Source organism: Rhipicephalus microplus, chromosome 4 (assembly GCF_043290135.1).
Source record: "Rhipicephalus microplus isolate Deutch F79 chromosome 4, USDA_Rmic, whole genome shotgun sequence".
Lineage (NCBI taxonomy): Eukaryota > Metazoa > Arthropoda > Arachnida > Ixodida > Ixodidae > Rhipicephalus > Rhipicephalus microplus.
This window is the reverse complement of record NC_134703.1, coordinates 88,398,961-88,420,505: the sequence shown is the minus strand read 5'-3', so window position 1 is coordinate 88,420,505 and position 21,545 is coordinate 88,398,961. Positions and strand designations below refer to the sequence as shown.

The window sequence follows — 21,545 nt, the reverse complement described above, 5'->3', positions numbered from 1 at the left end:
CGACGCCTCCTGACGCCGATGACCTTCGACGACAGTGTAGCTCTGAGCGACTGGACTTGCTCTACGTCATCTACCGACGCCGACAAGAGCTCTCGCAGGTGTGCCCCGTCCTCGGACTCCAGTGGCCATGCTCCCATCTGTCCTATCTCTTTTATTCCCTCAGTTTGTTGTCGCTCGCTCTGGCTTAACACCTCACATATCTTCCTCTTTTCTACACCTTTACTCCTACCCTTTTATCCCTCCTCACCCCCATCCCTTGTGAGCTACTGTTGAGGTGTCGCTCACTGAAGCAGACAGTTACGGGGCTCACTTTTCTCTTCCTTTCTCTCTTAAGAATCACTTCTCTCTCTCTGCACCTACGCATGCACACACACACACAAACAAAAACAAACATGATTAACTTACCTGCTTTTTTGGCAGGCGTGGTACTTCTGGCTTGTCAATGTCATCATTCGCATCCCCAGCACCTGCAGTAGTGGCAGCAGCCCTCGTTCGGGCACTCGCTTTCCTGCTAGCTCTGGCAACACTGGGTTTCTCCTTACCAACGCAGTCCTCAACTGACTCGTCAAAAACGACAAACGCAGCTCCGTCATCCTTCACCTTTTTTGCAACACTCTTTGCCTCAACACGGCCCAAGCTCTTCAGATACAAGTCTATGGGTGCGTCTCGACGTGCCTTCGGAGCTTTCGGGGCAGTGAGCGGCGCCGTACGCCTCTCGGAGCGCCTCGGAGGCGATGCAGCATTCGCATCGGCAGTGTTCGTCGCAGAGGCGTGCTCGCAAGTGTTGCCAATCCAGAGGGGGCTGCCCTTGAGGTCTCCGGAAGAGTCCCTGCTCTTGCGAGACATGGTGACCAGCACCCTTACCTTCTGATGCGCCAGGCTGGCAAACATTTTCCAGTGGCTCTTATTGCCACAGCCATTTAGCGAGATGACCTTGAGACCCTCGTCTGCTTTCTCGAGCGACGTCCGGTAGCTCTTTCTCTGCAGATGGGCCTCGGAGAGGTGCAGGAGAATCGTGGTCTGCAGGGTCAGTAGCTCACCCCAGGCGCCCACCGCCCTGTTCTGGCCGCAGAGGAAGGTCTTCGAGAGGCGGCGCTTGAGGAAGGACGCTGCGGAGGTCGCTTCCTTCGACAGCTTCTGGTGCAGCGAGCCCACAAGTTCGAGCAATGTCTGCAGACCGCCTATGGCTGCGGTGACGTCTCCAACTGTGATGTACAGCAAGCACTTGAGCAGGTCGCGCTCGATCCACAACTGCCTGGTCGCATAGAACTCGCACAGCTGGCAGCTGCAGTCGGCGTCGTGAATCTTGTCCAGGCTGGGGATTGATGGCGGAGACTTGAGCGCACTCTCCTGCTTGAGGAAGAGGACCACGGCCATGGAGTAGCTGCGAGCGGGGCACGAGTACTTGTCGTATGTCTTTTCCTCCATGTCCGAACATCCCGTGACGTCCAGATTTGTCACGGTGACCCCTTCCTCGCCTTCGAGCCTTGTTGGGCAGCTGAAGTTTTTCAGGTGCAGCATGAATTCGACGCTGGAGAGCTTGCTTCTGACGTCGTACAGCTTCTCGCAAAGCAGATCCAAGTTTGCAATGAGCAGGACAAGCCTAGCACATCTGTAACAAGGGGACGTTGTGATGGTGCTTTTTATAAAATCTTGTACGAGCAGATGTGTTGATAATGCACTGGCGACTAAGCATAACCAAACAGACACCTTAAAAACAGGGCCTTTGGAAGCAGTACCATTGGTTAGGAGTTCGGAAGCAGTGGTAGCAACTAGCAAGTCACAGGCAAAGCACACAACTGGAACACACTGCTTCTCCAAGCAGTGCTTATCTTCTCTGCAGCCTAAGCATTTCTCTACATAAAAGCACTAGAGAAGAATAAGCTGGAAAATGACATTAAAATATTTCTGGCTGAATACATTTCGGCACTTGAGAAATACATTTCGGCACTTGAGAAAGAAACTTTCAAAGTAATAAGACAGCTCTGTATTGAAATTACATATGAAAAACAATCGTAATGGTTAAGTGTATTTAGATAAATGATGCTTCAATTAGCATGAAGATACAAAGCAAAGCTATTTATTCCAGAAGGACACAGCCGGCATATCTGAAGACATGTTGGGGGGGCAGGCTTTATTTCAGGGTGGAATGCCATTGCCCTTCTGATGCTACAGTACATGCCATCACTGCGACAGTCATGTCTGTGCAACGTAGCAATAGAACAAGTTATTCACAGACCATTTGGTGTAGAGCCATCTAGGTCAGAGACATTATCTAGATAATGCCCTGCATTGAGCATGAGAAACTATACAGTAGTCGTAAAGTTTTAGAATGTACTTGCAGTTGGCACATAGGCATCATCCGAAAGTGCGCAAGCAGTTTGCGAGCACAAGAGCCATACTGCAGTTTCCCACAAATGCCCTGTCAGAAACAAAGCCTTCAGCTAGACAGTGGTCTACTCATATGTAAGCTTCAGAACTGTACAACCACGAATGCATCAACACAACTATTAGGTACAAGCACTATGTACAAGTACCTACTAAAAATAAGAGAACAGTAAGAATGGTGGCTTTGTGTTGCTGTGCCTGTGTGCTTTATATTTCTCTTAAGTGCCAGACATGCATCGGAGCTCAGTATTCCAATTAGCCCAGCGAACTGCTGTACCAGGCAGAGTACCTCAAGAAATTGAATGCCACCAAAATTTTCAAGCCACTATACCAGCGAGCACCCTAATGCAAGGCAACACTAAGATCCAAAGTCCAGCAGCCAGTATTCATACCTTGTCGCCGACACCATTCCTTGAGCCCTACGAAGGTATTCCTTGAGGAAAGCGTAAGCCTCCTTAGCGGCCCCAATGTTAGAGTAGAGCTGTCCTAGAAGAGCTGCAGAGTCTAGCAACATTCGTTCCAGGGTCCACGTAGTAAAAAGATCACCTGCGGTGAAGAGGATCGCAGAGCTGCTCAATACACAATCAAGCCAGATTGCTGCTGTAAGCCTACAAGGTACCCTCTGGCAACCTGTGTCACAGTAATTTATGCACTAAGGTATGTTAACGTGTGTTGAGTGTTAAACAAGTTGTTTTTATATCACTAAATTTTGCCTGCTGCAGAAACTTGTCTAAATAAGCATACCAGAAGCAAGTACTATATTTTTCACTTTTAACTGCACAAAATAACAAAATTTTAGAGCTAGAGTCAAAGTGTGGGTTGTACGTGACCTTCGGTGCAAAACGTGTGTCTCGAAAGCAATATGCAATTTTTACTTTTATTTTTATTTCTTCATATTTTGTGGTAACATCATATGATAACAAGTATGCACTAAGTGATTGAAGTGCACACTAGGAGCAGGATATCGCTCGCGCGATCAACCCATAAAGGTGAAGCTTAAGGATCCTCCAAATTTTTTTTACAAAGCCTGTCGTTACATTTGCAATATACAGATTGAGCCAGAACCTGCAGACACCGAGGAAAATCCGCCACAGCTGGCAGCTGCACAAACGCGTACAGCCCCTGAGCAACACCACACAGAACTGTTCCTAAAAAGAATAGCCAGGAGGCAAACACTCACAAGGCTCGGCTACGGTGTTTTCAGAGAAGTGTTGCATAACACCCTGCGATAGCCTCAAGGACTCCTGGGCAAGGATGATGGGAGTGTTGCACTCGAGCTGCCCCTTGGCATGGAATGGTGCACTTATTGGGGCCGGCAGGAGTGAGTACCTGCAGACCAGAAGCTTCACCTCGGCCACGAACAGCAGGGATGACTTGTTGTTCTTCTGGAGCAGTGGGTGATTGAGAAGCTGATCCAGTAGTTGGAAACCTTCGTCGTACTGGGTGGAACAAAACGGGGGACATGTTTTTTGGGGGGCGAAATGTAGGCGCGCTGAAGTTAAGACATATAAAAATGATGCAGTATGTCAATAGCACTGCGGAAGAAAATCAAGTACCGATTCATGTAACAATGGTAGCACAAAGAAAACGGGACACCAGAAGGCAACAAAGAGACACACAGTGCTACTGTGTGTGTCTGTCTTGCCTTGTTGTGTCCCATTTCTTCGCACTAGTACCATTGTTGTCCAAATATTCTGCACCAATGAGCCCATCTTGCAACTTTTGCTGAAGTACAGATGTCGAGCTATTGCTTCTGCAGGCATAACTCGTGCGATGGAAAGTATAAACGGCCTACACAGTGGCAGTCACCAGGGCATTAGCCAGAATTTCATGGTATTCAGAGGGTTGCAACCCTTTACACCGAAAGTCTCAAACATGCAGCCCACAGACCTCTCGCAGTGGCTGGCCAGCGCGGAAGTGTCTTCACCCCCTAAATTTTAAATTTTCTTAATAAGCATATTCATTAGCTACAGAGGCATGACTGGTATAATGTATTTCTTTTTCGTGCGGCACCCGGTACGGTTATTATGTGTTGACACTTAACCCTGAAACAACTATATTTGACAATCTGCTTCTAGATGTTAGGCATTTTGCAGATCGTAGATTTGACAACCTGCTTTCAGATGTTAGGCACTTTGGAGATTGTAGATATGTTAAAATCGAGGTACTAAATCCACTTCACAAGTGAGCAATATAAGGATTATGGGAAAGGTCTTTCAAATCTTAACGTTAGCTTTCCGCTCCCATCCAATGACTTTTTGTTTGTACGAAATGCAGGCTAACAGGAGGAAGACATGAATTGAATCTAGCTAAAGATTAGCGGTTTCAATTGAAGAGTCAGAAAAAAAAAATTCTGCCAGTTCCATGCCATGAAAAAAATCTCACAGCGAAAGTGTAATGATATGATAATGGTGACGCAGTAAAAAAAAAATCCTCAATTTGAGCACTCTCATTATACTTTTATTTCATTTAATAAAAGAAAAACAATAATTTCGAGTATGGTCATTTTTAAACATTTATTTTACCCTCACTATTGTTAGGAAAAGCTGAAAAGCATGCCAAAATTAATGAAAAACTTTTTTTGCTCAATTTGTATAGCTTGTTTTTTTTTTTCAGACTAAAACAATACTATTCTTTCAATTTACAGGAGTTCCTGTATGTCACTAATCATGTAAAAAAATAAAGATATTTTGAAGGTGACTTCATCGCATGGCAATACAATGAAAAATGACGGGTACAGTCAAACCCCTTTACGGGACACACTGAAGTAATCGACAAATGGGAATAACAGACACCAGTGTGCCTAGATTAAAGGAAGGGTTGATAAGAAAATGCACCCTGCTTATAAGGGACATCTCATATAAGGGGCACGAATCGTGAACTGTGCATGTCTCTTATAGAGGGGTTCAACTTTGTGAGTCTTCAATGGTTCCGTGAGGGACCAATTTTTCTTGATGACCAATAGTAAGTCGTCGCTGGTAATTTGGTTAGACCATTTCATGATTACTATACTTGTTAACGATAGTGAAAGCATTCAAGGGGTACCAACACACAAAATGTTGGTGTGGCATTTTTTTGCTGCGTGTTGCTATAAGTTCCCATAACGAATGATTGATGATTGATTGATTTGTGGGGTTTAACGTCCCAAAACCACCATATGATTATGAGAGACGCCGTAGTGGAGGGCTCCGGAAATTTCGACCACCTGGGGTTCTTTAACGTGCACCCAAACCTGAGCACACGGACCTGCAACATTTCTGCTTCCATCGGAAATGCAGCCGCCGCAGCCGGGATTCGAACCCGCGACCTGCGGGTCAGCAGCCGAGTACCATAGCCACTAGACCACCGCGACGGGGCTAAGTTCCCATAACACACCGCATCACATGTTGCACCGTGCGACAGATAATTAGCCTGTTTATTACCAATCTGTCACAGTTTTGGTTTGTGAGAGTGCCGAGAACGACGAGCCTCCATGTGCAATCAATGTCATCTAGCGTGTCAAATAACACACAACTGTGATGCACTTTTGTGCTGCCTGCATCGTCTGCTTGCATTCTTTGGGATGTGGCATGCGCAGTGCGATGATGTTGCTGCCATCATCATCATCATCGTAATATTTATCATCATCACAGGGTGGCAAAGACTTTCTTGAGGCTTCCACATGTTTGCTGTGGGCACGGATTCGCAAGCAACCACCAAATAGTAGCCTGCTGGAGCAAGCGTGGCAAAAACACAATGGCGACTATGACTCCAATTTAACTGGGCATCTCGGAGCTCGGCCGCACTGGTGACGCTACAGAAATTCAGGGTCACCTTCAGGTCACCTTGTATGATGTCAGTGATGTGATGTTCAGTGTATAGCGCTGGATTGGGCAAGCGAACTTCAATATTTATATAAATTACCTTCCAAGCTGTATCCACTGTTAAGATTTGGTAGCTGATATATGCATGTATACGAAAATCTATCCCTCAGGCTGTATTTGCCACAAAGTGTTGTGTCAGTGCCCCTTCAATTGCTCTACTTTTTGGTCGTGTGACCGGCATGACGACTCCTACTACTACTACGAGGATGAAGCCAAAGACACAGAGTAGTCTAAGACAGCTTTGCTGTCAACGATACCTTTTCTTGATTGTAGAGCAGGTGTGCCCTTGCCAACACGAACCGAAGTCTTGGCAGGCCTTCGTCCAGTTGATTGGCCACAGCCTCGGTCTGATGGGCCACGTCGGCAGCTGCGTCCACCAGGCCCACCTTGATCAGGGCATTTATGAGGTAAGAGGCAGCCAGCACGGTCTCCTGGTTCATGTTCCGATCCGTGGCCACGCTGTACCACAGTGTTGCAGCCTTGATTTCCTCCAAGAACTGGTTTGCATGGCCAGGAAAACACCACAATTTTCAACTTCTAATTCTACTGTACAGTAGAAAATTAAAACAACACTAAAGTGAAACAATAAATTACACGATTGTCAGTCAAATCTTTAAAATCACACAACAAAAACAAAAGAAGCACGAGCTCATTCCATAAAAAAAAATTCGCATACGATGTCGCTGCAAAAAAACTAATTTTAGTGTACAAAGGTGTCTCTATGGCAGTGCCTCAAAGCAGTTTTGTGTAAATACGCGGCGGTAATTTTTAGAAAGTTCTGTTCAAGCCGAATGCAAACATAACGTAACCATGTGACAGCATGCCAGATTTTTTGTTTGTTTCAGCTTTAAGTAAACCTTAGAACCAAGACTAGTTTCATTTTCTATTGTAAGCTGGGTCCCCGATTCCTGGTTTCAAATTTAGATAAAATGACCCTACCTTCAATCGTGTAAATATATGGTGGCTTAGACTGATAAATTATACTCTAAAAACTGTCGTGTCAACTTCAAAAACCATAGGTTTATAAATACCAGACCAGAAAGTCAATGTCAGAAGTTGCACTGGTGTTTTCCACCAAAATCTCGGATGGCGACGTCACAGATTTCAAAATGTCTTTTCTTACTTTGGCCACACTAGTTCAACAAATTTTCCCGAAACTTTGCTAAGTTTATGTCTTGATCAGAAGAATGTGAACTTACTTTTTACCAACCAGGAATTATGCATTTCCTGGTAGATGCCGTCAAAATCGACGACATCACTGCGACTTGGTGCGGGAGCGTTAGAGTGACGTTGGTTACTGCATTTACTTGTAGTGCGCTTTATCGCTTCCCAAGCATCTTCTCGCAACAAGCATGCATGGTGCTTTTGATGTCATGAAAAGTAATTCATTGATACGAAAAAAGTCGTTTCACTTTAAGGGCCCCTTAACCACGCAAGCATGGCCTGTCCAGGAGGCACGAAACATGAGAGACATTTTGCACAAGGGAAACGTGCTAGACACCATACGCAAAGTCCTCTGGATGACTGGTGTATAAACATGGTGGAGATTTTCCAATAACCACCAAACCTAACCTGATTGGCAAAGCCAAGATGTACGCTAAAATCAAGCATAAATAAATAGCAACAACATTCTAGCTCCCAAAGATGCCGTCAGTGTCATCGGGGCAGATTCAATTTCAAGTTCATTATGATCATATTTAGATTGAACCAAATGTTCAGAAACCAACTCATTCTCAGTTATATTGTGATCACATTTAGACTTAACTTTATGTTCAATAACCAAATTTTTTTTTTTTTTCAAGCAGTGACTGAACTATTGCCCATTATTTTTTTACCAAAATATACGATTATTTCAAAGCTTTACATTTTGGCGAACTAATTCCAGGCATATTTTGTAGTAAAAAGTACCCAACCTTCCTGCAAGGCATTGTTGGGATAAAAAAAATTGATGTTTCAAAAATTAACGAGAAAACAAGAGAAAGGATCTCACTCTGAATGATGAAGCGTACACTTCACAGACCACCTTGACATGCTCAAAGAACCAGCATTCCACTAGATCACGAAACATGAGGCTCCATTCAGAAGAAGGCCGTTCAAAAGCTGTGCACCACATTTCCAGAACCTAGAACAGCAAGAGGTAGAATGCGTGCCACTGTGATGCATCACACCACATGCATGTGCAAAAGCAAACAACCTTTTTCTAATACATTAATCGTTCTGTTGTGTTAAGAACAATAATGAAATAAAGCACACTCAAACCTTGAGATAATGAATTTGAATATAACAAAATATGGGTTATACCGAAACAAATGAAGAACAGTCTTGCAATAAACATGGTGTTAGAAATATATGTATATAATGAATTTTCGCATATAACAAACCTATTTTCTTGTAAGACGCAACTATGATATGAGGTCTGAGTGTCCTGAATTGTCTAACTTTCAGCCATTTCAGCCGAAAGCCCCACATGCCTCATTAAACATGAAAATTGCTTGTCAGGGGTGTCTGCGGCCTGGGTCGGTAGCATCAAGAGTGTTGTAAAAAATCATCTGACATCACCAGATGTCCTCACATATACAATACATCTAGGCTTGCGAGAATATTCGAAAGCTTCGAATGTATAGTAGAGTATTCGAATTCACTTTGACTCGAACTTAAATTATTGAGAATTTCGAAGTATTCGCTATGAACGAATAGGTGTTCATTATAAATCCGCATGTAACCGCTTGTAAAGGTGGTTTCACTGCAGTGTATGAGTGCTAAGACGTGAAAACACCTATAAAAAAATCGTCTTTGCCGCGAAGCTCTTCTTCAAATTTAAAGGGGCCCTGCAACACTTGAAGGGAACACTAAAGTCAAATAACAATTTATGTCAGAGCGAAAGCTCAATGTATGACATCTAAAATGACAATATTATCAAAAACAGTGCCCTGCTTACCGAGAAATTAATGTAAATGCACAAGAACACATGCGCCGCAGTAGGACGTTTTCAAAATTATCCTGATGACATCAGACACACTGTCCACAATTAGTCACTAGCAATCGATCTAGCTGCACTAAATAAAAAAACCTTCTGTACATCAAGAGACGAAATAAAATCCTGCCTATTCGTTTCTGTTTGATTCATGAAAAAAAAGCACCGCCGGACGTTACTATGGGAAATGGTGCGAGTGGTTCAAAAATTCAATTTTCGCATGGTTACACGGGACAGGTGGTGCCATCTAACGGGGCGCAGTTGAACCAATAAACATCTGCAATCTCGAAGCAGATGATGGGAAATTGGTCAATGGCCATGTTGCAGCTGTGGCTCCCACTGCTTTCGGTCTGCTGCTACTAGCACAGTAAAGCCGGGCAACGTTGTGCATGGCAACAGTAATGTGAGTCGGTCCTGTCGATCCGCTTCTTGAAGCGGGTAATTTGAAGTGTGCTAACCCGATGCGGACCACTAAATATTGATTTCATTTCAAAAAAGGTCTTTCTTTGGCACAAAAGTAACACTACGAGGTTTCTGAACCGCTATTTCAACAACTAACGTCGACTTAATAGTTGCCTTTAGTGTCTCTTTAAGCATGGTCAGAAAACGCTGCCGAACATTAGTCCAGGCGATCGAGATCACAAGTCAAATAAACATTATAGCGCACCACGCTGAAATTCACAAAGTCAGCTGAAAATTGCTCCCATCTCTCAGAAAATGATTCTACATGCTCAAAAATCACTCGTCACAGCCATTGTATAAGCCATTGGCTGATTTGAACATGGGGCGCTCGGTCGTTACTGGAACCACCGCGGGAGGTCGCCACTTGTCAACGCGTACGTGCACGATCGCACTGAAAAAGTAGCGTTTTCAAAAAAAAAAAAAAAAAAGAGAAAAAGTGCTCAAGGTCACGAGGCGCATGTGACGCATTTTCTTTCCCTGTGCCATCCCTCTCTGCTTAGCTTCCAGCTCCTTCGTCGTCGGCTTATTCAAGAAGCAATGAGCTTCTTTAATGAATACATTCAAAGGCTAGTTTAAATACTGCTGTAGAGCTTTAAATAAACATATTGCCAGATAAATTCATTATTTTATTAAGCTTAAAAGCTTGCTATGACAGTTTATGTGCTCTTAAGTATAATAAATATTCAAATGTTACGCCTTTTACGGGTTATCACTCACATCATACGGACAGTCGGATACTGCTACTACTCAAAGTTGTCCAGACTTCTTTTGAATTAAAAAAAAAAGGCATTTGCATAGAGGCCCTATTTCAATTTTTAAAAATAGTGCAGGTTAATATGTCATTTATACTATTCGATTCGAAATTATTCGACCACAATCACCATTTGCTTTGAATTCGCTTCGAACCAAAAGTTCACTATTCGCACAAGCCTAAATACATCACATCACAATATATAGACTCAGAAGGAAAACAAAATGGCTTTCGCATTTGGTCATCTTAAGCAAAAGCATAAAAGACCTTGCAAGTTTTTAATTAAGTTTATATTGCACTTAGGTATGAGCCATCCACATTTTTTAATGTTACGCTAACTGGCATCACCTCTCCACTTGTGTAGGGTTGACATACGTGCAGCATCGAAGCACTGTTATGTTAATAATTGTACCAATTGTCAGAGACACAAGCATTCAAGTGAGCTGAACTGAAACAAGACTAAAAAATTTCATTTCACCATCAAAGACAGCCATTAGGTGCTAGTACCGAACTGACACATGTCGCTGAAATGCAAAGACGCGTACCATCAAGGAAGAAAATTGAAGACAAAACAGAAAGGATGCCCTTTCTGTTCTGTCCTGTCAATTTTCTTCCTCGATGGTATGCATCCTTTTGCATTTCAGTAAGCACGTACCGACTAGCCTAATAAAAAGTTTTATTAAATGACATATGCCAGTATCATCTGTTCACACTGCTGTTCCTTTAGTCCATGAGCATATTCATCAAGCGCACAACAAAAGAAAAAAGAGAGACTGAATAAAAAACATAAGCCGACCTCTGGCACTTTTTTGTTTTAGATTTATTGACTATGCTAACTTCATGTACACTGATACAAGACATTGATATGCTGCCAGTATGTTAACTATTCAAAGGAGGTGTCACAAACCATTTTACGACTTTGCAACCTTCTATAGTAACGATGAAGAGAAAAAAAAAATCTGAGACATCACATTGATGCGTCGGAACTAAGTTCTGAGCTTGGGGAAAGAGGAGATATAGAGAAAAAAAAAACGCGGGGTCTTTATACTCGGTAAACAACGTATGTCGACCAAATGATCAAAAGAACACTTTGCGAGTATGAAGTGAAGTGGTATTTCTTTAGTGCCTCTTTTAATTTTGTAAATTGACACATCCCAAAAAGTTCATTTCAAATGCCGGACTTTTTCTTTTAGCTACATTTTCAATGATCATGCCCAGATAATAAGTGCTTAGCAAAACATGTCTCATCTATTAGTAATGGGACAGGATCTCATTTGCCATATCATGCAAGGATGCACACGAGTGAACCATTGTTGTACAACACATGCATTTTGTGGAAGAGTAAAAAAGGAAAAAGTGGCTTGGGCCTATGTACATACTGAAATTCGGTGATTGTATCGGCATTCCTCCCATGACCACATTTATCACAATGAGCATAGCTTTCTGGTTGATAGAATTTCATTATGTGGTGTTCCTAGAAATCATGTTATTTTACGCTCTTTGGTTGTATACACATGCTTGAATGTTGTGAATTAGAGTTCCTCAAAGAATAAAATCTATATATACCGTATTTACTCGCATAATGAAAGGACTTACATAATAAACGCACCCCAACTTCAGTCATCAAATTTAGGATTTTTTTCCCCCACATGATTCATCCGCAGCAGTCCCGCTAACCGACACCTGGCGCCGCCTCACCTGTTGGATCTCTTCAGTTTCTTATTCTGCCGACCCCCCTCCCACCTCGGCTCGCTCCCCCCCTTTGCCTGTTTCCACGTGCCGTATTGTTTTTTATCTGTGCACCGAACGTCCCCTGTATCATCTGTGTGCCACAGCTGGGTTCATGAACGGTGCTAGTGTAGACATCGCAGCTGATAAGCACGCAGTGAGCGAAGGTCAGGAAGCTGCCTGCACCAACCAACGATCGCTTCCTGCAAATACGAAGAAGCCCAAACATGCGCATGTGACTTTCGAGCGACGACGACAGGATTTAATGTTGCGAAGGGTCATTCGTAGCTATTGCATCACAGGTTTCTGGAAAACCCGGAAAAAATAGCTTGTCCAGAAAAGATTGTGACAATTTTTGCAACTTGGTAGCACCCCCGATTCTCGCTTTTCTTGTTATCCACGCGTAGAGGAACGTCTCATGTAGAAGCGAGGCGGGGGCCGTATTTTGTAGTTAATCTTGTTATCGACGGTTTGTTTTGATGCTTCGGGAATAGCTTGCTGCTATGCTGGTTACTTGCTACAGTGTTAACGGCGGCATCACGGTCGTCGTGCGAGGTTCCGCGAAGTTGGCAAAGTGCGTCGTAGAGTTGTAGCGCACGCTTTTGGGCGCCCCTTGAGATCACAGCAGATATTGCGGTTATACGAACACGAGAAAAGATAGCCGCAAAATGCTTTTATGGCGTGCGCAGATGGCCTGAAGACAGCTTGGAGAACATAGCGCCATCAACCACCGAAGAGGAGTAAAGTGCAACGAAGAAGCCGTTTCCGAACAGTGTAGGCATAAGAGTGGAAGCTTGGGCTAGTTGGTGCGTAGTCATATTTGCAAGATGTTCATACTTGACATACGCGTACGTATGTCACGTATGAAAAGCTAAACAACCTAACTTTTCTTGCATTACCGCATTTTTTGCTCCTCCAGAAAAAGTTTTCATAAAATTTACCCTAACACACCCCAACTTTGCACAAATTTTTCGAGGAAAAAAAGTGCATTCATTACGCAAGTAGATACGGTACTTCTGTGCATTTGTCTACGTCCTGTGTTCTTTAATCATTTGCACCAGTCAATCCAAATTAAACCCAGATAAGTCATAATTTCACAACGGCTTAAGAAATTGTTACTTTTATCTTGATTAGATCGGTGAAACGAGATATTTGTAACAAATACTATTGATTACCTGGTCCAAGTTCTTCTGGGCTGAGAGTTCGTAACCTACATTGATGTGTCGGTAATTCTGAGTGGCATCACAAGAGTAGTCTTTGTCTTCGGCCAATGCTTGGCTCAGAATGGGGTCATCGCACTTGATCTCCACAGGATCCACAGCTGCTTCTGCCAGATCCTTCTGCAGGGAAATGCATGATTACTGAAGGTTATGAGAACTTGACCAACTACGCATAGTACAACGGTTCAAACACTCGCAATGTAGAGCCTTTACTACGTTACAATTATGTAAGATAATGAAAATGCTATTGAAAGAGTTTGAGGGGCACGCTTCCTTGTCAGACACAACTAAGCGCACCAATAGGCAATTAAGACAAAGAAAGCATGGGGGACATTGTTTTCAACTGTAACGTAATAGATTACGACTTACACTGAAGGGAATTGAAGTGGACGAAGAAGCACTTTTTTTGTTGGCAAGATCCGAAACCCCGACTATTCAAGATTATGGGTTCTGATACCACCGATAAGAAGGGCGCTTGTTTTTTTTCAACCTGGGTCATAATCATTACACTACAGTTAAAACAAGTAATGTGCCCTATTGTTTTCTTAGTTTATTGATTTCATCGGTGGTGCGTAACTAAAGTAATACTACACTTCAGCAGATCATAGACTGGCAAGCCCAGATTAGTCCTCTTATAGATCATAAACATTTGTTATACCGATATTGAAAACCTGCCACCATTGGTTTTTAACATGCAAGACTTAGTTATTGAGGAGAGCTTCCAAGCAGCTAAAGCAGCAGGATCTGCTGTCGAAAGCGTGAAATGAACAAGGTATTGGGCACCGCCAGAATACTTACGGGAGCAAACTTTCGCAACATTTCAACTTTGCTCATGTTTAGCCAGAAGAGGCAGGCAGCGTTCAGTAGCCTCGCTATGTCAGCAGTTGTCTTGTTGTTGGTCTTCAGCAGATCCTCTACACTGCTCAGGGCTTTCTCGAAACTCTCGTCGAATGTGCTGCAGGAGTAAAGCAATGAAGGTTTCTTGTCGAAGAAGACTGGAGAAAGGGCAGCACTGCACTGTGTGAAGTCCTACGTTGCATTTACTACAATGCTAAGTCAAAATATGCGCTCAGAGTGCTGAAACGTTGTACACACAGCTTAAGCTGCAGTTGAGTAGTCGTGTACAAGCTCACAACAGTACAGCAAACAGTGCAACAAACCCCGAATTTTAATGAAAAATAAAATTTGAAAAGAAATTTTGCACATAATCTTCTCTGCCGAGCATAAGACAAAACTCACTTCTTTTAATGTGGAAAAGGCTGCTTGAGGCATTTTGTTGGCGATTCATAACTTGAATCATCATAAATATGCAATCACTCTCTCAATATGCAACACAAAACTGCCTGTAATTATAGCTAGCACATGACAAAAACTTATTACTTATCTAATTTTTATTCATAAAATTCTTCAACAGGTGCTTAATTAGTGTGAGCCCAGGCTGCAGAAATACTGGTTCTTTTTTTTTGCACCTCAGGGTCCATAAACTTTCAAGCAATATGTATAGTCTGAGTATTTGAGCAGTTTGAATATTCAAATAAGATTACAGTATTTGAATTCATATTGATTCATATTTAAATTACATAAAATTTTGAATTATTCGAAATAAATAGATGTCTGTCAATGCACGTGTAATCCCTGTAAGGGTTATTTCACTGCATTGAAAAAGTGCTATACCATGAATATACCTAACTGAGGAGAATCTGCACTGCCACGAAGCCAGACTTCAAGCTTAAATGAACATATTTTCTCATGTCGGTTCACTTTTTAAATTTAAAAGCTTGTTATACCAGCTGATATTCTCTTGATATAGTAAACTGTACACTCGACATATTACTACTGTAAATTAAATGCTGCTATATTCATTCGAAGTTGCTTCCACTTCCTTTGAACCAAAAAGAACGACATTTGCACACACCTTGTTTAAATTTAAATAATATTGCACAAATTAGTTGGGTCATGACAGATATGTCAATTTGTCTTAATAATGCATGGTTTATAGTAATTTAAATTCAAAGAATAATTTGCACATTTTTTTGCGTGGCTTTGAACAGAGCGTGCGCAAATAACACAAATATTTTAAGAACACACATGAAATAGCGTGCAACAACAATTAGTCCCAACACGCTAGTTGGATCATCACAGTTAATTTAGTTGAATCATTACAAATTCGCTCATTTTTCTATATATTTGATATATAGCATTAGAATTCAATTCGCCATCATTATACCTAATCAATATTTACATTGAACCTAAAATTTATTGTTCAGACAAACCTAGAAATGTGCACATTGATTTGGAGGGAAGAAAACCCCGCTTCCACATACCATTCAAGGTTGAAATCCATGAACGGATAGCGGTACAGGAGCAGGGTGCTCTCAACAAGGACGCAGCTGCGTGCCAGCTTGCTGTTGACCTGCGGTGCAAGCTCTTTCAGCTCGTGGAACAAGTCCACACATACATCTGCAGACAGCCTGAAAGAGCCATGATAACAGTTGTGAACTTCTGATAAGCACAGCGTTAATGCATACATGCAGACTCTCCGGAAACACAATAACTAACACCACTGCACGAAACTTGTGCTTGCAATGTAGGTGTTATTAATGAGTCCTCCATAGTTACATGCAGCATGTCAGATAAGCACTTCTTTATTTCATCTCGCTTAACTCTTTGGTTACCAGGCAAAAATGGTTATTTTTCATATGTATTGGAGAGATCGTTTTTGCCACCTTGAAAAGTACTCCAGCACGCAATGCAGCACACCAAATTTTGCACGACAAAATGCTCTTTCCAAAAATATATATTGGGGAGCAACAAAAATATTTTCGAATGAATAAAATTTGAAAAGCGTGTAATTCATGGTTACAAGCTGGTAAACAGAGCAATAAAAAACACTAATAAAAATATTCAAAACAATGCAAATTCAGAATACAAATCCATATTCAAGACAAATGACCCTGGAACAAAATAAGAAATAATAAATGTTCTACAACATATTTCCATTGACATAGACAAAGAAAATAAAGACCGAGGTGCTGCTTAGTTGCTCCTGCCATGCGTTGAAGCATTGCTTGGTTTTTCGCGAGACCCAAGGAAAACGACTTTTCTCAGCAATCTTCTTTTGCAATAAGAGCCTCCAGGTGTTCCATTAGAGATGGATGCCCATGATGTGAAAACTGCCTTTGTAAATCAGATGTCTAATAAACTTTGCTCTTTCGTCTAGCGTCACCACTTTCCATGAGCCAAACTCACTCGGAATAAGCGTTCCTATATATACATCCAAGCATATTTCTTAGCATTTGGCACATTGTATTGAAGAAAGAACAATATTGCGGGCAGTTCTAAAACGTTTTGCGCTGCTCCGTAGTAAGGGCCAAGATGTGCTCCGGTGGCCTTTTTGTCGTTAGGTGAAGCTTGCAGCCGGCACCAGCACACTGCACCCCAGTGACGTGTGGACCTCACGCGTAACCAGAGTAGCTATAACCACAAAGATTAGCAGCTACGCACTTGCGGTGTAGGAGACAACTTGAGGCTGTAAACAAACCAAACCCATGAACGACTATGGATGTCTCAGGCTGACGCATAACATCGTCGCCATAAAACTTGAGGCTAGAGTGCTGTTATACTCGGACTCTATGCTTGTCCTTATTTAATTCAGGTGCGGTCGCAAGACAGTTTCAAGCGGCGTGCGTGTTTTGCAGTGCTGGTGCACACCCATGCTCGCATGACGACAACGCCGTAAGAGCGAATAGAGACAGTAGATGCGACCCTGTGCCTGATTTAACAATACAAGCAAAACCAAAACTGCTGGGAAATGACTGAGAAGGCCACCTCGATACTGGAAACATGCGGCGAACCGTTGCAAATATTTTTTGTGGAATAAACTTTAAGTGACTCTTAGCAACAACTCTCTATTAAATAGCTGACATAACTTTCTGGCAATTAATAATGATCAACACTGTTAAATTGCAAAGCTGGCACTTTAATTCGATATTTGGCTTGCAAAGGTTCTTTTCATTACAGAACTTCGATATTACTGTAGCATAATCACGAGGGGCATGAACTTCTGTCAAGTTCACCAGCCAAGTGCATTTTCCCAACAACATATGCACATTGGTTCGCGTAAAGGTCTCTCGAAAATCACTATATAGCCGAAACGAGAAACTTCACATTCATTATGAAAGTAGAGTGTCTGGACTAACTACTAGAGTGTTCTGGTTGCATGAGAAACAAATTTAACATGCCAAAATAAATGGTTCAGTGCGTCGATCATCGATGATTGATTTGAACAGGTGCAGTAATGAAAGAGGTAATAAAAATAAAACCACTAAACCTAGGAATCAAACATGCAAGTTTATGCTTTGCAGTGTGAACGACACAGCTACTGAGCCAATGCAGCAGCTAAAAAAGTAAACGATGTCCTATCGAAAGATAGCGAATTTTTGTACGGTGCTTTCACGCAAACATGACCACATCGAGTACAGCCTCGGCCGCGTCCGTGTTGAGCACATGAGCAGCCGGTTTTTGCTCTGCGAAGCGACACCTTGAGGCAGTTTTGTGCTCTGACTTAGTGTGTCAAGAACATGCGTAGCCTAGTAGTCGGGTTGACCACGTCAGAGCCAGAAACTGCCTCAGGGTGTCACTCCGCAGAACGAAAACAGGCTGGTCACGTGCCCTACACAGATGTGGCCATGGCTGTACATGAATTAATACTACTCACACTTAAAAGCTTCCAATGTTAGTTTTTGTAGCTTGCGTACTGCTGTTTTTAAGTACATCACGTGTACGTATTCACCATCAGCGAAAAATGTAGCGGCAATCGTGTCTTTACAATCGTTGATGACTATTAACTGTTAAAATAAGCTTTTACTTTCTCCAAGTCCGCATAAGGCAATGATTTCCAGCACATTGGTGCTTCGTCTTCTCAAGTCCTTTTTAGTGAAAGCTGTTTTTAATTTCTTTTCTTATTTGAACTTGTACCTTCTTTTCTTATTTGAAGCATTGAGAACATCAAAAGTTCATTTAACGCCTGTCTAACTATGCACAGCCGAAGTTCTTAAACATTGCAAGAAATCTGAAAGATTTGGCACACGGTAGCAAGCTTTTATCCAGGACAAGGAGTTCGTAACAACTGTTGCAGTTTCACAAATCAGCATGATCTTGATCTTTGATTCGCTCTTTCGACATTTCTTAGGCTGAGGAGATGATCGAGTCAGTGACTCTTTGCTTTGCCGCTTTGTTTCAGGGTCGTGCTCAAATATCCAGAATTCATCACCTGCGATCTCACCATTGAGAAAGGCTTGATAATTGGCAATACTCTGAAGAAAATTAATGCACACATTTTTTTCAACTGTCCTGTTCGGTTGCAAGGTTTTTTGTTACCACTTTGGCATAAATCTTTTGCATGTTCAAATCGTCTGTTGAAATTCGATGTACGGTGAGATAGTTTAAATTTAACTCCTCAGACATCATCCTTATGATATGCCACAGTTTCATCTCACAAGAGCCCTCACACATTCAACACTTTTGTAAGTTTTCGAAGTTGCAGGTCTTGCAGAGCAAGGTTCACCTTCAACAATTCTCAGCTTTCCAAAAATGATCTATGCCAGTGGAATAATTGTGCTCTTGGTAAACAATGTTCTCCAAAGGCTTGTTTCAACTTTTCAAAAGTCACACTTGCGAATTCACTAAGTTTAACACAAACCTTTGAGGCACAACAGTGCTGTAAATTATGACAATCACTTTCGTAACAGACTAAACTTCACTTATGGCACTGTCACAACTACTGGATTAGCTGTACGGTGTTGCAACTCTGAGGAAGTTGGAAAGAAACAAATTGGTCTAGCACAGACTATTGGACACAACATTGCTAGATCACCTGCAGCGTGCCAGTCTCATTACTTTTCTAACACATCTCGTAAGTTTACTTTTTTGTTAAAAAATATTAATCAATAATCACTCATCAACTTTTACTAGTGACAAATGAAAGTGGACTTTCATTTGATCGAGATCAAAGCGAGCAGAAACACTGAGCTAATGGAGTTATACTGTCCCACCCACCAGTGTGGCAGTGCCAACTACATGGGTACCTTATTTGCAGTAAACTGACACCACTAAAGTAAAAATTGAGAATGGTACAGATTCAACAAAAAAATATATATATGTATTCGGAGATCGTAGTAAATGCTGCCAATTGCAGTTCTGACTCAGCCACAGTAGCTTCACATGCTGGTGTACTCAGTCAATATCTTTTGTACACTACTGACAAAACCGTAAAAGAATGGCATCATCCACAGAGCCATCACTATGCGATTGTGTTGTCACCCTCACCCCATTAGGAGGGATAATGCATATCCTCAACACCACGCTTTTGCTTGCAAAAAAACATTATAGGTTTTTTGTGTGCTTATTGTAAATATGAACATTGTGCTCATTGTACATGAAGGTGTGCCATGTAGGTTCTTTCCATTTCTGAAAAGATACCAGCAGACTTACCAAAAAATCCCGAGCAAGCACCACTTCTCTTTTTGAGGAGATGCGCCAGTTACTGAGCAAAAATAACCACCCTCTCATCGCACCATTTTCATTGTTTCATTCGCCCTTTATTCAACCAAAGAAAGTTGATACGAAGTGAATGCTTGAATATTCAGGGAAGCACGAGAACATACAACCGAGCGAGCGCTTCCTCCAAAGCTTGTTGCATTAGCTTGTACCGGTGATATTTCACGAAGATTTCGCACGGTGATCTTTTACTGTGTCATCACGCTTGGTCAAGATGACACTGTACATTCATTTTTTTTTTTTTCAATTGCTTGGAGAACGCAATACATCGGGTCCACCTATGTTCATGGCCAACCAATTTTTGAGTAAATATGGTAGTTAATTTTAATGTCTAGAGCACTAAATCATACGAATTGGGTGCACTTATGCAAATCAAAGACATAGCTATTAATAATAAAAACAACAATAATACTAATAAAAATAATAATAATGTTTATTTTTTATCAGTACAAACTATGATAGAGGAGGTGGGGGGAGGAAAAGTGACAATCCACTTGATGAAGTTCCCACTCCCATGAAGGTAGCAGCAACGAAGCACATAAACACACACACACACACACACACACACACATGCACACACACACAAAATATACAGTTCTATACATGCATACAATTAAAATTAGGATTACGCCCTCTCCTTTAAATCCACTGGCTGACAGCCTGCACACAAATCTCGTCGAGCAATTGACCCAAGAGCCCATTTCCCGCCTATATTTGTAGTCAGAGCAAACATCACTCACCCTTCTTTCACGGAGATGTTCAACTCAAAAATCAGGAACATAAATCTGTCCTCTACAGTCATTTCCCGAGGAGCGCCGTGCACCTCCAGCAGTTTTAGAAGGCTCCTGTAAAATCGCAATAATTGGATGAAATGGCGTGCCTGTTTACCGACAGTGTGGCTGGCATCAAATTACAATGGTGAAGGAAAGCTCACCTTGAAGCATCCTATGCGGTAGTATGTGGGAAAAGAAATGTGCAGGAAATGTATGCATTACATCTGATTGTAAAACAAAAAGTACCAACGCACATTCTGAGAGAATTTCCAATTATCCACATAGCTCATCAAGTTACTTGCAGTAGTGGCAGTGAGCATGTTTAAATAATTCAGGAAAAGAGCACAACTTTTATATTTGGCAGATCTTGTCTGCTTTGATGCTAGTGACGAGAATGCAATAACAAAATAACTTTACAGCGATTGCCTTGCGAACCTAGAGGTTAATGTCATGGGCATTTAATGCAGCAGCCTTTGCTGCAATCGGACGGTAGTGAACAGCCTTGATAGAGTGGCCTGCACATGTGGCTATGAAAAAAAAAAAAATATCAGCAGATCCCCCCTCCCCTTTCTCAAAAAGGGTTAGGCACATTCCACTTCAGAGATGACTCAGGTTATTGACACTGGTGACGTAAAATTGCAAATCGTGTATTTCATATCCGCTTCAAAATAAATGCCTGAACAAGCAATTTCCATTTTCATTTACCACACTCGTTCGTCAAGCCAACAACCCTACAATTGCAAGTTTTACAATTTCATCACACCACCTACCCCTTTGCTGTTGTCATTCTAATAGATTAATATAGTACAGTTGTTATACCCCTGTCGC

The 21,545-nt window shown here is 42.0% G+C and overlaps 1 protein-coding gene across 2 annotated transcripts in view; it reads right to left on the bottom strand.

The window, feature by feature from the left end:
• Sse (extra spindle pole bodies like 1, separase) overlaps nucleotides 1-21,545 on the bottom strand; it is a 62,969-nt gene that overhangs the window by 27,926 nt on the left and 13,498 nt on the right. For both annotated transcript variants that reach the window (XM_075893296.1, XM_075893294.1), the window contains exons 8-16: nucleotides 20,685-20,789; nucleotides 15,711-15,857; nucleotides 14,185-14,341; nucleotides 13,342-13,506; nucleotides 8,242-8,373; nucleotides 6,509-6,748; nucleotides 3,569-3,827; nucleotides 2,781-2,934; nucleotides 406-1,612 (exon numbers count right to left, since the gene is read on the bottom strand). In XM_075893296.1, the coding sequence (XP_075749411.1) occupies nucleotides 406-1,612; nucleotides 2,781-2,934; nucleotides 3,569-3,827; nucleotides 6,509-6,748; nucleotides 8,242-8,373; nucleotides 13,342-13,506; nucleotides 14,185-14,341; nucleotides 15,711-15,857; nucleotides 20,685-20,789 (2,566 nt within the window). The remainder of the gene's footprint in view (nucleotides 1-405; nucleotides 1,613-2,780; nucleotides 2,935-3,568; nucleotides 3,828-6,508; nucleotides 6,749-8,241; nucleotides 8,374-13,341; nucleotides 13,507-14,184; nucleotides 14,342-15,710; nucleotides 15,858-20,684; nucleotides 20,790-21,545) is intronic.